Source organism: Carassius carassius, chromosome 49 (genome assembly GCF_963082965.1).
Source record: "Carassius carassius chromosome 49, fCarCar2.1, whole genome shotgun sequence".
In the NCBI taxonomy this organism is placed as follows: domain Eukaryota; kingdom Metazoa; phylum Chordata; class Actinopteri; order Cypriniformes; family Cyprinidae; genus Carassius; species Carassius carassius.
In genome coordinates, this window is record NC_081803.1 from 19,814,362 (window position 1) to 19,830,681 (window position 16,320).

At 38.4% G+C, this 16,320-nt stretch overlaps 2 protein-coding genes across 3 annotated transcripts in view; one reads left to right on the forward strand and one right to left on the reverse strand.

The window, feature by feature from the left end:
- The first annotated feature begins 2,139 nt into the window (after window positions 1-2,139).
- LOC132132947 (vacuolar protein sorting-associated protein 37B-like) lies at window positions 2,140-7,138 on the forward strand. Its single transcript, XM_059545569.1, has 4 exons — window positions 2,140-2,337; window positions 3,421-3,592; window positions 5,403-5,473; window positions 5,561-7,138. The coding sequence occupies exons 1-4, from the start codon at window positions 2,224-2,226 to the stop codon at window positions 5,960-5,962; spliced, it is 759 nt and encodes a 252-aa protein (XP_059401552.1). The 5' UTR covers window positions 2,140-2,223; the 3' UTR covers window positions 5,963-7,138.
- A 35-nt stretch (window positions 7,139-7,173) lies between these two features.
- LOC132132944 (tubulin alpha chain, testis-specific-like) overlaps window positions 7,174-16,320 on the reverse strand; it is a 31,923-nt gene continuing 22,776 nt past the window's right edge. Inside the window, exons 2-6 of one of the 2 annotated variants that reach the window (XM_059545566.1) lie at window positions 12,736-12,958; window positions 9,243-9,391; window positions 9,001-9,153; window positions 7,658-8,185; window positions 7,174-7,467 (exon numbers count right to left, since the gene is read on the reverse strand). In XM_059545566.1, the coding sequence (XP_059401549.1) occupies window positions 7,174-7,467; window positions 7,658-8,185; window positions 9,001-9,153; window positions 9,243-9,391; window positions 12,736-12,958 (1,347 nt within the window). Of the gene's footprint in view, window positions 7,468-7,657; window positions 8,186-9,000; window positions 9,154-9,242; window positions 9,392-12,554; window positions 12,683-12,735; window positions 12,959-16,320 lie in introns of those variants that run through there. The other variant, XM_059545567.1, reaches the window with a different exon arrangement.

The following is a 16,320-nucleotide window of genomic DNA, read 5'->3' on the forward strand; positions in this document are numbered from 1 at the left end:
GTGTCCTTGCTGATAATTTAATAAATAAATAAATAACACTATAGTGTACATGCATGCATATTATCTGTGTCATCTTCTCCCAGTCAAACTGTCCTAAAGCCTCCCTCCAGACAATGAAGATTCCTCTGAAGCCAGTGAGTCCGTCATGTTGTCCAAACCCTCCTAATTCTGACCCCTCGGCCTAACTGTGAGTACTGGGACGTAAGCAAATGACAGTTTTACGTGGTTTAAACTTTAAACTAATCTTTACACATATATATGTTCCTTTTTCTTTCTTATTCATGTTTGAGTTGGAATATCACCCTTATTCTTGGGCCCTGGCGAACTGAACCTGGATCTGGACAGATTGACACACCTTACATGAACCTGAAGCATCCGGCTGATCAAACACACAAACCATGTTTGTCCTCACGCTTACGATGAGATACGATCTGAGTCACAAGCACAGCATCACTGGCCCTTTCCCAAACACACGAGGCTCACAGATGTATGATATTTTTGTGTACTTTACCAACGCAGCCAGTGACGCACGATTCCAAACCCACATTGACCATATTGTGCCTGAGTCATTCAGACCTTGGATTTTACTCAAGGTCCTTCATTTAGATCTAGCTGAGCTGTGCCAGTGTGAACGACTGAGCTCATACACACAAACACACCGCAAGTGTTAAGATCAGCACATGAGATTCATGAGAGTTTAACGCTATTCAGAGAAGACCTAGAAAGACTACAATAAGAAGCGGAAGAGGTTTAAACTAAGTTTATGATTTTATTATAGCATTGTATAAATATTTGAACTGTATGATATTATATATGGATTTCATAAATCTAGTGAGAGACAGTCGCAAATAAATTCAATTATAGTTAGAAAAACAGTGTATCTAGTAAATTCAGTTGGATTAATTTTTGCTTTTCATATTCCAAACTTACATTCTTACTTTTCATACTATAGCATTTTATATTTAAAAATCAGAAATGTGTATCTGAGTAATGCTGAAATGTTTACAGACAGTAATAAATTAGTCTTTGTGATCTGTGAGAACAATGCAGACTGTTTTATTCAGATTCTGATTGTTCACTTGTGATTTGTTCAAATAAAGAATGATAATGTTAAGAGAGTGAAATGGTAAAAGACTGAAAATATTTTCTTTGTCATTTCTGAATGTCAAGCCTTAGATTCCCATGTATAGATTTTAGTGCTGTCAAACTATTCATCGCGATTAATAGTAAAAGTTTTTGTTTACAAATATCTGTGAGTGCTGTGTATATTTGTGATGTATATTTAAACACATGTATATATTTGAAAAATATTTACACACACACATATATATAAATAAATATTTTATATATAAACAAAACATTTTTCTTAAATCTAATATACACAGTATACACATATATTATGTAAACAAATTTTTTTATTTTGGATCCGACTAATCGTGATTAATCATTTGACAGCACTAAATTATTACAAGCTTTTTGGACATTGTACTATGGTAATTTTTTTTGGAAATACAGAATGGTATTCTTTACATTATCTTAGAGTACAGTGTAAATACCTTCATATATAAATATAAACTAACTACAATACAAACTAACATTGTTTAAAAATATTTTTTGAAATTAAATAAATGTTAACTGAAACTTAAGCCACCACTGATATATATATATATATATATATATATATATATATATATATATATATATATATATATATATATATATATGTGTGTGTGTGTGTGTGAGATGGTGATTTATTTATAGTAACTACAGTATTTTTTGACATAAATTAAGGTTATAATAGTACGTTCATAAAGGTTTTGCAAACAATAATATAAAGTATTTTATACTGAAATACCGCAAATAAATGCACAGGTGATATATTAAAATATTTGTGACTTTAACTGAAAACATTCAATCATGTTTTGATCTTTTATATATAAATATACTGGTACAAATTATAGGTGAAATTATTCAAATGTTTAGCGGGAAGATATTCTAAGTATAATAAGCAAATTGTATGTATAGATTATATAATAAATGATGTATTAAAAACCGTATTTCCTAAATCCTTCTCCATGAATGGCCTCTTGACGTCGCTCACACGTCCACGCGCGTGACGTCACGTCCATTCACACGCGCTGATTTGACGGGAATTACTCGACTTCCGGCCGAGGAGCAACACAAGATACTTCCCTGCGGCGGCGGTGAGACGATAACAAAGCTATGGGAGAAATGTCCGGCTTCGAGGACAGACTGCAGTCGTACTCGTCCACACAGCTGCACGAACTGCTGGAGGACGATGGCAAGCTCCGGGAAATGGTCAGAGAGATGGAGGAGGTGAGTGAGCGCAGACGCGACAGCCATTAAACGCTCATTAAATCCCGGAATAGAGTGAGAGTTTGTGCTGACAGTGAGTGCAGATGAGTGACAGCTGCTCGGGCTTTCATTGCCTTGCTGCTGTCGCGTTTTGTGTTATTGATTGTGTTGTATTCTGGGACCGAGACCTTTCACCTTTGACTACATCAGTATTGATTTATTGGAAAGTGTTGTTGACTAAAGGAGTGGCTTGATTGTGTCAGACTTCAGAATGGAGGCAGTATATGAACTGCCCTTATAAAATAAAGACAAAAAAGGACTGTGATATAAAGACTGGTTAGTACAAACGACCTGCTTCTGTCAACCTCCTCTTGACTGATCAAGTTCAGCAGTTTCTTTGCTATATATATATATATAGCAATGCTGATGATAAGCAATAATATGATTATTAGTTATTAGTGTTTTGTGTAATTTTTTTAAAATCCTTTACCTTTTCCCACCTCTAAAAATGTCAAATATGCTTTTTAGATTAAATTATTATACTATTTTATTTTATTCGTTTAATTGTAAATGATTATTATAATTATTTAAAAATAAACATTTACAAATATAATATATATATATATATAAATTAATATAATAATATTAAACACTGTGTGTTTGTGTGTGTATACATGTATGTATGTATGTATGTATGTATGTATATATATATATATATATATATATATATATAATTCACTTGGCCATTCTTGTAATCTCTTATTAAGCAGTACATTTTCTTAAATTATATTGTAATTATAGGTCCTTTTAGATGGTTTGATTCCCCCCCAATTTGCATGTGCTGCCTAAGTAATCTTGCTTTCTATTATTAAATAGTTAAAAAGTTCCTTGAAATAGGCACTAATCATTAACTGTAAGTTTTCCATGCAGCAAGAATGCACAAGTTTCCATTCATACGGTATAACAATTTTGTTCATGTGTTTTTAAGGGGAAAAATGTAGCATCATGATTTGAATATTGGGGTATTAGGTAAATAAATCATTTGATCCAGGAGGCTGGAGTTTTGGCTGTGCTTTCTCTGGTTTCTGACTGTTGTTGTCACAGATGCAGGAAATGCAGCAGAATAAAGAGCTGACGATCGCCAGTAACCGCAGCCTGGCGGAGCAGAACCTCAATCTGCAGCCTGAACTGGACCATCAGAAGATCCAGCTGACCAAACGCTACTGCTGTTTACAAGATCTGCACGAGTCCTACCAGCTCCGCGGGTCCACACTAGGTCAGATATGAACTTACCACACTTCTCAAACCATTTCACAAATGTTTGTTGGGTTTCAAATGATAAATCAATAGATCAAGTGTTGTCCGGGTTTTGGCTTTGTTTTCCTATTGTGTTCATATTTGCTTAAGAATGACTGAAAAGTAGTTTGACAAATAGTGTCTAGGCATTGTACATAATCGACCAATCGTTGCGTGTGAGAAGGCAGGATTTACAGAGAACCTCAAAGCAATTGAAATATACATGCAAATAATGTAGAGGGACTAACCCTAACCTGGACATTTTAGGCTATGTAAAAAAAGTGAGTGAATGACGTGACATGTAGCCAAATATTGTGTCCCGGGTGCATTTGGGTGCTTGGTCTCACCTCAGTTGTGGTATTGAGGGTGAAAGAGAGAGTGCTGGTCATTTACCCCCCCACCCCCACAATCCCTGCTGGTACCAAGACTCAAACCTGCAACCTTTGGGTTAAGTCTGACTCTCTTACCATTAGGCCACAACTGCCCCATTTATTTACTGCTCTGTTGCAACTGATGCTGATCATGTCAGGTTAAATCTGCACACATGTCCGTGTTAAAGGATTGTATTTTGTGCTGTGTATTTATCCAGTTTTCTCCATGATTTATTTTAAGAAACCTTTTATCTTGTGTTGTCAGAGTAAATTTAGCAGAGCAGAAGTTTTGAAAGTAAGTTTATCAGGGTCAGGAGGATACAGCAGAAAGACTAGAATTACACTGATACAGAGACTGCTTCAATAATTTCCAAAAGAAACTCTACACTGATGTAAACTTATGCCCATTATGTAAAATACTCCTTTCTATTATTAGACTTTTATGGGTCTGATTGATCACTATCTGGTACAGTATTTCTATGAAAGCAATGCAAAATGCTCACAGCACTGTCTCAATTATTAGTTCACCCAAAAATGAAAATTTGCTAAAGATTTACTCACCATAAGGCAATCCAAGATTATCAGAACAGATTTGGAGACATTTAGCATTGCATCACTTGCTCACCAATGGGTCCTCTGCAGTGAATGGGTGCCGTCAGAATGAGAGTCCAAACAGCTGATAAAAACATCACAAGTAATTCAAACCACTCCATCATTTAATGTCTTGAGAAGTGATAAGCTGCGTGTTTGTAAGAAACAAATCCATCAGGATGTTTTTATCTTCAAACTATTGCTTCTGGTTAAAATAATTGTCTTCTATCCATATTTATAGTCCAAATCAGTTCTAAGCATATGTATTTTGATGTGAGAGGACTTCTTCATTGGAGGAAGTGTTATTATTTGTATGGACTGGTATTTTAGCCAGAAGCAATGGTTTGAAGATAAAAACATCTTGATGGATATGTTTGTTAAAACACGGCTTTTCAAGACATTAACTGATGGACTAGAGCTGTGTGGATTTACTTGTGGATTATTGTGATGTTTTTATCAGCTGTTTTGGACTCTCATTCTGACGGCACCCATTCACTTCAGAGGATCCATTGATGAGCAAGTGATTTAGTGCTACATTTTTTTCAAGTCTACAAACTCATGTTCTTCTTGAATGGTTGGATTGCACATTTTCAGCTAATATACATTTTTGAGTGAACTGTTCCTCCATGTCCCATTATTATTTGAGCAGACTCATTGAAATTGGCTTAAAATGCAAAAAAACTATTTCTCAGACTACTGTCCAATTAGAGATTGCAATATTAATGTGACAGTCTTTCTAACTGCTAATTTAGTACAACTGGATGCCACTGCCAAAATATTGAAGTAATTTTACGTATATTCATCTTTTAAACTGGACCTTTTTTTCAGGAAACAGATCACTAGACACATTGTTGGCTCTTTTGCAAACCGAGGGAGCCAAGGTCGAAGAAGAAACAGAGGTAACAACATTGTCCATGTTTACAGAAATTCATAACTGATTTTTACACGATGAACAGTGTCCTAAGATTCCCCTACGTGATTCGTAGAACATGGCCGATTCATTCTTGGATGGAGCCGTGCCTTTGGACTGCTTCATTGATGACTACCAGAGCAAGAGGAAGCTGGCACATTGGAGGCGTGTGAAGATCGATAAGCTACAGGAGATGGTGCTGAAGGGTGTTCCTCTTCCTCAGGGTTCCTCTAAGGATCCCTCACAACCTCAGGAGACCCATAACTTCACCGCATCTTTCCAAAGGCTAGCTAATGGTTCTCCAGCTCATGTAAGACCTGCACCGATATCTCAACCATCAGCCATGCCTTACAACCCTCAGAGCGTCGGTGCTCCTCTGCCAAACACGGTGCCATCATATTCATGTCCATACCCACAAGCACTCCCTCAAGGACCCGGCGCTGGTCTTCCCCCGCAGGCAGGTTTCATAATGCAATGATGTTCTTTTGCCTGAGCCTTTCCACTAGAACGTGAAAACGTGACATCCTCCCTTTTTCTTTAGATGCACTTTGATCCTAAACAGGTTTGGGTTTCTGCAGTTACACAGAATTAATTTCAGTTTGTTTGCATAACATAAGATGCATTAAGACGATTATGATTCAGAATCAAAAGTTTTAATCTGAAAAGTAGTGTGTCTTCTAAAGAATGGGTGTATTGCATCTATCATGTAAATATCCTAATTTAACTGAAAATGATATTGAGACGGATTTGAAAATAGGTCCTTATGCACACATAAGACACTTTTACTGTGTACTTTTATATTTTGTGAGGAAAATATTGTCACTGTAACGATAACAGACAATATTGTCATTTTGGACTTCTGGGTTAAAAACTGACCAAAGATGCATTCCACCTGTTCCATGCGCGCTCTGTTAAGTGGTTTTGAATATAGTGGCTTTGTTGGACTTCATTTGATTTCATTCTAACATGAAATGTTTAAATACTCCTGTGGCATTAACAGACCGGCTTGACAGTAAGTCTGTTATAGAAAGACTTTCTTAGTGTGAATCAGACTTAAGTAAACAGTTTAATTATCCTAAACTGAAAAAAAAAATCTTTAAATAGCTACTATACTAAATATAATATAAATATTATTTACCGGTAATTAGAATGCTGTTTACAACATTTCCGATATGTAAAGTGATCTATTTTGGCACTGCATTTCCGATGAAATCTTATCTTTGCAGAGAAGTGCAGGTACTTTGATCAAAGAACTGTCATGCTGGGTTGTGACAAGTCTTGTGCACGTTTTATATGAAGGATGTTATTATGCAAGTCTGTAAAGTTAGAGTAAAGTCACTTTCTGTACACTGATGTAAGTACAGGTAAAAGAAATTAAATGTGCCTTGCAACAGAACAAACGAGTGATGTTTAATGAAGAAAGCATTTATTCACACCGTCGCTGTGCTTTGATAAATCTTCGAAGCCATCTACAACTTTGTGTTTCTGAAGACGATTAATGGTGCAGAATCCTTTTGAACTGTTTTATCTGTAGTGTGGTAACCTGTAACACTCCTTATGTAAAGTACTGTACATTGTAGCTGTCTGATTAGTGGATATTGGTGACTAGATTTTTTTTTAATGCTGATTAATAAATGCCTAAAGACTAACAAAAGTACAATGTCAATATTTATTGCTATATTCAAAACTTTATTCTTCTCCCTCTTCACCTTCTCCTTCGGGAGAGTCGACTCCCATCTCTTCGTAATCTTTCTCGAGAGCAGCTAAATCTTCACGGGCCTCTGTAAACTCGCCCTCCTCCATACCTTCTCCAGCGTACCAGTGAACGAAGGCTCTCTTTGCGTACATTAGATCAAACTTGTGATCTAGACGTGCCCAGGCCTCAGCGATGGCTGTGGTGTTGCTCAACATACAGACTGCCCTTTGAACTTTGGCCAGATCGCCTCCTGGAACCACAGTTGACGGCTGATAGTTTATACCAACCTGATAATGGTAAAAAGGCATGCAGTTTAAAGAATACACATTTTCACACCTAACAAACATCAAGCTACTATTTACAAACATGACAATTGTATGCTATGTTGTATCACTATCATTATTTCACTCGTATTAGTTACGCATGATGCTTTGCTTCCAATGTACAATCTAATATAGAATAAACACATAGGCTGACCTTGAACCCTGTGGGACACCAGTCAACAAACTGAATGGTCCTCTTGGTCTTTATGCTTCTAATGGCAGCATTGACATCCTTTGGAACCACATCTCCACGGTACAGCATACAGCAAGCCATGTACTTCCCGTGCCGAGGGTCGCACTTCACCATCTGATTGGCTGGCTCAAAGCAGGAGTTGGTGATTTCCATGATGGACAGTTGCTCGTGGTATGCCTTCTCTGCGGAGATCACCGGGGCGTATGTGACCAGGGGGAAGTGTATGCGAGGGTACGGCACCAGGTTGGTTTGGAACTCTGTCAGATCGATGTTGAGAGCTCCGTCGAAGCGCAGGGAGGCGGTGATCGATGACACAATCTGCCCAATGAGGCGGTTGAGGTTGGTGTACGTGGGCCGCTCTATGTCCAGGTTGTTTTGGCAGATATCATAGATGGCCTCGTTGTCCACCATGAAGGCGCAGTCTGAGTGCTCCAGGGTTGTGTGTGTGGTCAGAATAGAATTGTAGGGCTCTACCACTGCGGTGGAAACCTCAAGAAAAATCCAACAGGTCAACAGGTTTCAGGTCTTGAATTTCGGCACGGGATTGCGCATAATTCTACAGATTCATGCAGTTTCCACACTTGTAACGTTTGAAATTCACGCAAATATTTGAATGTGAAAGACACTTGCGACAGAATGACGGAATGTACCATTTGCACGTGCTTTTGAGTCAATTTTAAACATTCAAGTGCTTAATTCAGTACTTGCGCGCACTGTGCACTCGCGTACATAGAGATGCATCTGAGAGCGTACTCCTTTGCGTAAATGGCTAAATACATACAAAATGTCTGTCAAACTGCCTGTCTTGATTAGTATTCATGTAAATAGTCGGTTTTATACTAAACATTGTTGGTATACAGTCTTTTACATAAATGTTGAGACAGTTAAGAAACAAAACTTATGTGTAACAGTTTGATCCGAGCATGAGGTCTTAAAGAGAGATCAACCTAAATAAACCTGCAGCTCTGTCATTAATGTTTATTTATTCACTGAAGACTAACCAGTGTTATTTTAAAGTTAAATAGATTGTTCTGTAGTTAAAATAAATCCAATTCAGAGTTTGGAAGTTTCTTTTAAGTATCTTCCTCACAATATAAATATGAATCAACATTATATATTGTAAAACACCAATACACTGGGTGACAAAACATTTAGGTTGGGTGATTGTAGTTTAAAAATGTCTAAAAACAAAAAAAAAATCCTTGGATTTGTTTGCATTTTTGCTTTTTTGACCTTTTGATTTTTAATCAAACTAATCATAATTTGATCTTCCAGTGAAACATCTGGACTGGTGAAAAAGTTACCTGAGGTGCAGGGTAAACCGCAAACTCGAGTTTAGCTTTCTTGCCATGATCAACGGACAGCCTCTCCATCAGCAGTGAAGCAAAACCCGACCCAGTTCCACCGCCAAAACTGTGGAAGATGAGGAATCCTTGTAGTCCAGTGCACTGGTCACACTAAAAACAAAAGACACTTACTATTAATTCATCTATGAAAATGTAATTGCAATAAATGTTGTATATCTAAATAGAGAAAACTGTCTTACCAGTTTGCGAATACGGTCAATTACCACATCTACTATTTCCTTGCCAGTGGTATAATGGCCTCTGGCGTAATTATTGGCGGCGTCCTCTTTCCCAGTTATCAGCTGCTCTGGGTGAAACAGCTGTCTATATGTTCCAGTTCGAACCTCATCTGAATGAGAAAAAAAACTTTGGTAAGGGTGCATACAAATCACAGTCCAGGGGCACCTAGATCAGACCAAAAGCACACTTTAGAGTCAAGGGCTATTAATACAAAAGTAACACTGGGATGGTGAAATTGGTCTCTATTTGACAGATTTTTGGAGAGGAACCAGGGCGGACTTAACCAAAAAATGAGGTAAATGGCCGCTTAGGGCCAAGGGGAATTGGGGGTCCAATCTGATATTGGTGAAACATATTTGGCAAACACTAGTGCAGTGGTTCCCAAACTGGTTGCAGGGGGGGCGCGGCACGGCCACGGCTTCCCGGGTTAGTTACAATGCTAGCATAACAGCATGGACAAGTTTGTGACAGCGCTCCCTAAACTAGCCTGCTAAACGCAAACCAGATGATGAATCTTCACCAAATGTAGTAACTTCAAAAGCAAAGACAAGAAAATATGACGAGGCATATCTCGCACTCGGCTTCACCAGCACAACAGTGGGTAAGGAGGAAAGACCACAGTGTGTTGTGTGTCTAAAAATACTAGCTTGCGACAGTCTGAAGCCGAACAAATTAAAACGCCACTTGGAGACAACACATCCCGAGCACAAAGACAAGCCGGTGGAGTTCTTCAGAAAAAAACTCACACAGTGTCGTGCACAGCAGAGTCGCTTTACTAAAGCAGCATCCCTGCCTGCAAATGCTCAACTCGCATCCTACAAAGTTGCCTACAGAGTTGCTCAGTGTAAAAAGCCACACACTATAGCCGAGGAATTAATACTTCCCTCTGCGATCGACATGGTCTCAACTATGATCGACGAAGCCACTGCCAGCAAGCTAAAGGCCATTCCTCTCTCAAACAATACTATCTCAAGGCGTATTTATGATATGTCAAAAGACATAGAAGAGCAGCTAAATGACAAGATACGGGACCGACGCTTTGCTCTGCAGATGGATGAGGCGACTGACAGTAATAAAGCCTGCTTATTGATAACATACGTCAGATTCATTGATGCCGATGATTTGAGGGAGGATTTGCTTTTCTGCAAACAAGTGACGAGCAGAGCCACTGCAGACGAACTGTTTAAAATAATTGACACTTACTTGAGAGAGGCCGATCTGAAATGGGAGGACTGTGTGGGGATCTGCATAGACGGGGCTCAGGCCATGGCTGGGAGAAGAGGGGGGCTGCAAGCGCTCATCAAGCGCATCTCCCCTAACGTGCAGTGGACACACTGTATGACACACCGAGAGGCGCTGGCGTCTAAACAGCTGAGTCCTGACCTGCACGATGTTATGACGGATGTCATCACTACAGTGAACTACATTAAAACACGACCTGTCAAAGCACGTATTTTCTCTGCACTGTGTGAGGAAATGGGCTCCGACCACACAGCTTTTCTGTTTCACAGCGAGTCCCGATGGCTGTCACGTGGGAAAGTTTTATCCAGGGTCTTTGAACTGCGGGATGAGATCCGCATCTTTTTGGAGGAGGAGGAAAATGAACTTGCCCACAAGTTTAACAACAACTTCCTCATGAAACTTGCGTACCTCAGTGACATGTTTCAAAAACTCAATGAGCTAAATCTGCAGATGCAGGGCAGCAACACACACCTTCCACATCTGGCAGATAAAATCACATCATTCACAAGAAAGCTTGAGATGTGGGAGCAGCGAGTTACAGAGGGAAATATAGACTCGTTTGAGAACCTGAAGTCATTCATTGAGGTCAACAAGCTGCAGAACACAGTGATCCCATGCATGAAAGCTCACATCTCTGCCCTCCAAAAGCATTTCCAGAGGTACTTCCCAGTGCAGGATCCTACACAATATGACTGGATCCGAGACCCCTTCAGTGCAACACCACCTGCCGAATTCAGCACTACAGAGAATGAACAGTTCATTGATGTCACCTCTGATTCAACAATGACGCTTGAGTTTAAGTCTAAGACACTAGCTGCATTTTGGATTGGAGTGGAGAAAGATTTCCCACTGCTAGGTAAAAGAGCTCTGGCCACACTCCTTCCATTTGCCACGTCTTACCTATGTGAGATAGGTTTTTCTGCTGTGGCCTCCATCAAGACTAAATACAGATCAAAGCTGGACATTGAAAATGAACTAAGAGTAGCAGTCTCATAGCTGCAACCCCGATTTGAGAAGATCTGCAGCATGAAGCAAGCCCACACCAGTCACTGAAAAGATGTGGACATTAAGGTGCAGTTTTTGCAGAGTTAAATGTTCAGGATTTTGTTATTTTCTTCAGAGAGCTGGTAAAGTGTAAAAGGCCACTTTCATGCAGGAATGGAGTTTATAAGAAGATGTGTTGAAAGCCATGAACACCATTACATGGTAAAATTTTATGATACATGATGCAGTGTCACTTTTAATAATTGTGATAAATTTTTTTTTTTTAGTTTTGTTCAGGAAGAAGTTGCCATTTTGTATGACTTACAATGTTAAGTAAAGTCCAGTGGAGTTTAGAAACAAAGGATTTGTATGTTTGTGTCAGTGTGGGGGGGCTCGAAAATATTCTTATCTTCAGAAAGGGGGGCCCTGCAGAAAAAGTTTGGGAACCACTGCACTAGTGTGTATTTGTGTTCTGGAGAGCATTAAATGCTTACTCACAACTCAAAACCAGCACTTTTGTCAAGTGCTGAGTTCTGCAAGCTCGCAAATCGTTATAACAATGTGTAAATACAATGTAATTAAGAGATTCATTGTGCAGTGCAGTCAGCTTCATTGATTAACAGAACGTCGTGAGATTGAGCAAACTCTCGGCAAACCCTACCATATGCCTTAAGAACACTTGGAATATGGAATGAGTTGCATAGGATAATTTCATGAAATTTGAATCATTTTTGTAAAAGGATTGAAAAAAGTTACAATTCATTAAATGGACAAGTGCAAGCATTTGTTTAATGTCTTCTTTTGCAATCCGAAAAAATAATAATAAGGTAGCCTAATATGGCTTTAGAACAGTATTGAGTTGACAAATTATTTACTTGAGTTGTAAACAGGTAAATAAACTATAAACTACGAGAGAGAGAGAGAGAGAGAGAGAGAGAGAGAGAGAGAGAGAGAGAGAGAGAGAGAGAGAGAGAGGAGAGAGAGAGAGCAAGCAAAATAAGGGTTAGGCATGCAAAGCACATAGTTATTATGTTGGGGGCCCATACCTGAAATTTGCTTAGGGCCCCAAGTCCGCCCCCAAGAGGAAGGTTTCAAAAAAATTAGAGGGCTTGATGAAAACTTGATATTAGCCATCACTTATACAAAAAAAGTTGTTACACTAGCGTTAACTGTAGTATGGTATTTCGACATTTTTATAAAAGCAGTGCAGTGTAAATGCATGCTGACCAACGACGGTGGGTTCGAGGTCCACGAACACAGTTCTGGGCACACTTTTCCCGGCGCCGGTCTCGTTGAAGAAAGTCCTGAAGGACTGTTCTCCGCCGGAGGTGGTCTGGTCGGTGAGCATGCGCCCGTCCGGCTGCATTCCGTGCTCCAGACAGTACAGCTCCCAGCACGCGTTACCGATCTGAACTCCCGCCTGACCCACGTGAATGGAGATACACTCGCGCTAAAAAAAGGTAAATCGAATTAAGACCATTTGCAACGTCAAAAGGTGTATTATTTATAGCTGCTCGTTTAATTTGTTAATTAATCATCACGATATTTATAATATAAAGCTCATACATCTGAAAAAAAAACACCGACCGTTAGTCGGCCGACCGGTCTGCTAGTTTAACTTTTTCAGATACTGACAAATTTACTTACCATTTTATAGATTTATTGTTAAGATATTTAATGTAAATGCGAGATAGATACGTAAGCCTTCGAATTTACACTGGAAATTTGATTAATTTTACTATATATTTTCTCCTGATCTCGCCACATAGAAAGAAAACGTTTTCTGTGCCGATATAGTTTTTAAAATGATTTCGAAGCCTTTTATATGTTAGTGGAATCTGACCCCGCCCACCTTATCGGTTATTGGCTTATCTTCTGAAACTAATTATAATATAATCCTTGTTGAAGGATTATTATTGGTCCACATGTTAAATATTTAAAATGTAATCTTAATATAACGGGAAATTATTTAAGTTATGATAAATAGAAATATTTCCCTGGTGTTTTTACCAGCGCTGACGAATTGTAGATGTGTAATATGTTTATAAATTAAATATCGTGCAAAAAAAAAAGTGGTATGTCACCGATGTAAACAACTATCCAAGTGAATGATTGCAGAACAATATCAAGGATTTTTTGTCATGCATCGTTTCAGAATGACGTTATGTGTTTTATTTATTACTTCAGCAAACGCGTACCTTGTCTGTTCATCAGCGAGTGACCGGGTATAAATATCAGGTGCTACTTGGGCACGAGCGCGACAACTCAAAGCGGGAATGTGTTTGATGCTACAATTATGAGCGGACGAGTAGGAGACCGCAGTCCCAAACAAACTGAGGCTGAACGTTTTAACATGTTAAAAGTTCTATTTCGTTAAAGAGTGTTTTAAATGTGCACATTATTATTCACTAATCTGAGAATAAAGTGCATTTAAGAAAATACACTATGTTGATGAGTTAATGTTTATTTGTAACACTAGAGGACGCACTTGCATCATATTTGACCGAGGTCGAAATGCAGTGACGGTCAATAGACACAATGAAATTGATTTTACACACTTCGGTTAACAACAAATCCACTGATGAAAAAAAATCCATTGATGTATTACATTATAGCAGTTTATTGCCGTTGATTAACATCTTTTCATTACTATCACGATGATAGTATTTATTCTACTGCTTTTATTATATACTGATAATGAAAAATAATTGAACAAATTGTACTCAATATTTAAGCCTTAAAATAAAGGAATTGATGTTGAAAAATGCTTAATTGTCATTAAATTACTATTTTTATAATTGTATAGACAGATATAATTATTAATATATATATATATATATATATATATATATATATATATACGTATACGTATACAGTACAGACCAAAAGTTTGGACACACCTTCTCATTCAAAGAGTTTTCTTTATTTTCATGACTATGAAAATTGTAGATTCACACTGAAGGCATCAAAACTATGAATTAACACATGTGGAATTATATATGGAATTATATACATAACAAAAAAGTGTGAAACAACTGAAAATATGTCATATTCTAGGTTCTTCAAAGTAGCCACCTTTTGCTTTGATTACTGCTTTGCACACTCTTGGCATTCTCTTGATGAGCTTCAAGAGGTAGTCACTTGAAATGGTCTTCCAACAGTCTTGAAGGAGTTCCCCGAGAGATGCTTAGCACTTGTTGGCCCTTTTGCCTTCAGTCTGCGGTCCAGCATATACAACCCGAATTCCGGAAAAGTTGGGACGTTTTTTAAATTTTAATAAAATGAAAACTAAAAGACTTTCAAATCACATGAGCCAATATTTTATTCACAATAGAACATAGATAACATAGCAAATGTTTAAACTGAGAAAGTTTACAATTTTATGCACAAAATGAGCTCATTTCAATTTTGATTTCTGCTACAGGTCTCAAAAGAGTTGGGACGGGGCATGTTTACCATGGTGTAGCATCTCCTTTTCTTTTCAAAACAGTTTGAAGACGTCTGGGCATTGAGGCTATGAGTTGCTGGAGTTTTCCTGTTGGAATTTGGTCCCATTCTTGCCTTATATAGATTTCCAGCTGCTGAAGAGTTCGTGGTCGTCTTTGACGTATTTTTCGTTTAATGATGTGCCAAATGTTCTCTATAGGTGAAAGATCTGGACTGCAGGCAGGCCAGGATAGCACCCGGACTCTTCTACGACGAAGCCATGCTGTTGTTAAAGCTGCAGTATATGGTTTTGCATTGTCCTGCTGAAATAAACAAGGCCTTCCCTGAAATAGACGTTGTTTGGAGGGAAGCATATGTTGCTCTAAAACCTTTATATACCTTTCAGCATTCACAGAGCCTTCCAAAACATGCAAGCTGCCCATACCGTATGCACTTATGCACCCCCATACCATCAGAGATGCTGGCTTTTGAACTGAACGCTGATAACATGCTGGAAGGTTTCCCTCCTCTTTAGCCCGGAGGACACGGCGTCCGTGATTTCCAACAAGAATGTCAAATTTGGACTCGTCTGACCATAAAACACTATTCCACTTTGAAATAGTCCATTTTAAATGAGCCTTGGCCCACAGGACACGACGGCGCTTCTGGACCATGTTCACATATGGCTTCCTTTTTGCATGATAGAGCTTTAGTTGGCATCTGCTGATGGCACGGCAGATTGTGTTTACCGACAGTGGTTTCTGAAAGTATTCCTGGGCCCATTTAGTAATGTCATTGACACAATCATGCCGATGAGTGATGATGCAGTGTCGTCTGAGAGCCCGAAGACCACGGGCATCCAATAAAGGTCTCCGGCATTGTCCCTTACGCACAGAGATTTCTCCAGTTTCTCTGAATCTTTTGATGATGTTATGCACTGTAGATGATGAGATTTGCAAAGCCTTTGCAATTTGACGTTGAGGAACATTGTTTTTAAAGTTTTCCACAATTTTTTTACGCAGTCTTTCACAGATTGGAGAGCCTCTGCCCATCTTTACTTCTGAGAGACTCTACTTCTCTAAGACAAAGCTTTTATAGCTAATCATGTTACAGACCTGATATCAATTAACTTAATTAATCACTAGATGTTCTCCCAGCTGAATCTTTTCAAAACTGCTTGCTTTTTTAGCCATTTGTTGCCCCCGTGCCAACTTTTTTGAGACCTGTAGCAGGCATTAAATTTTAAATGAGCTAATTAAGTGGATAAAAATGTAAAATTTTTCAGTTTAAACATTTGCTACGTTATCTATGTTCTATTGTGAATAAAATATTGGCTCATGTGATTTGAAATTCCTTTAGTTTTCATTTTATTAAAATTTAAAAAAC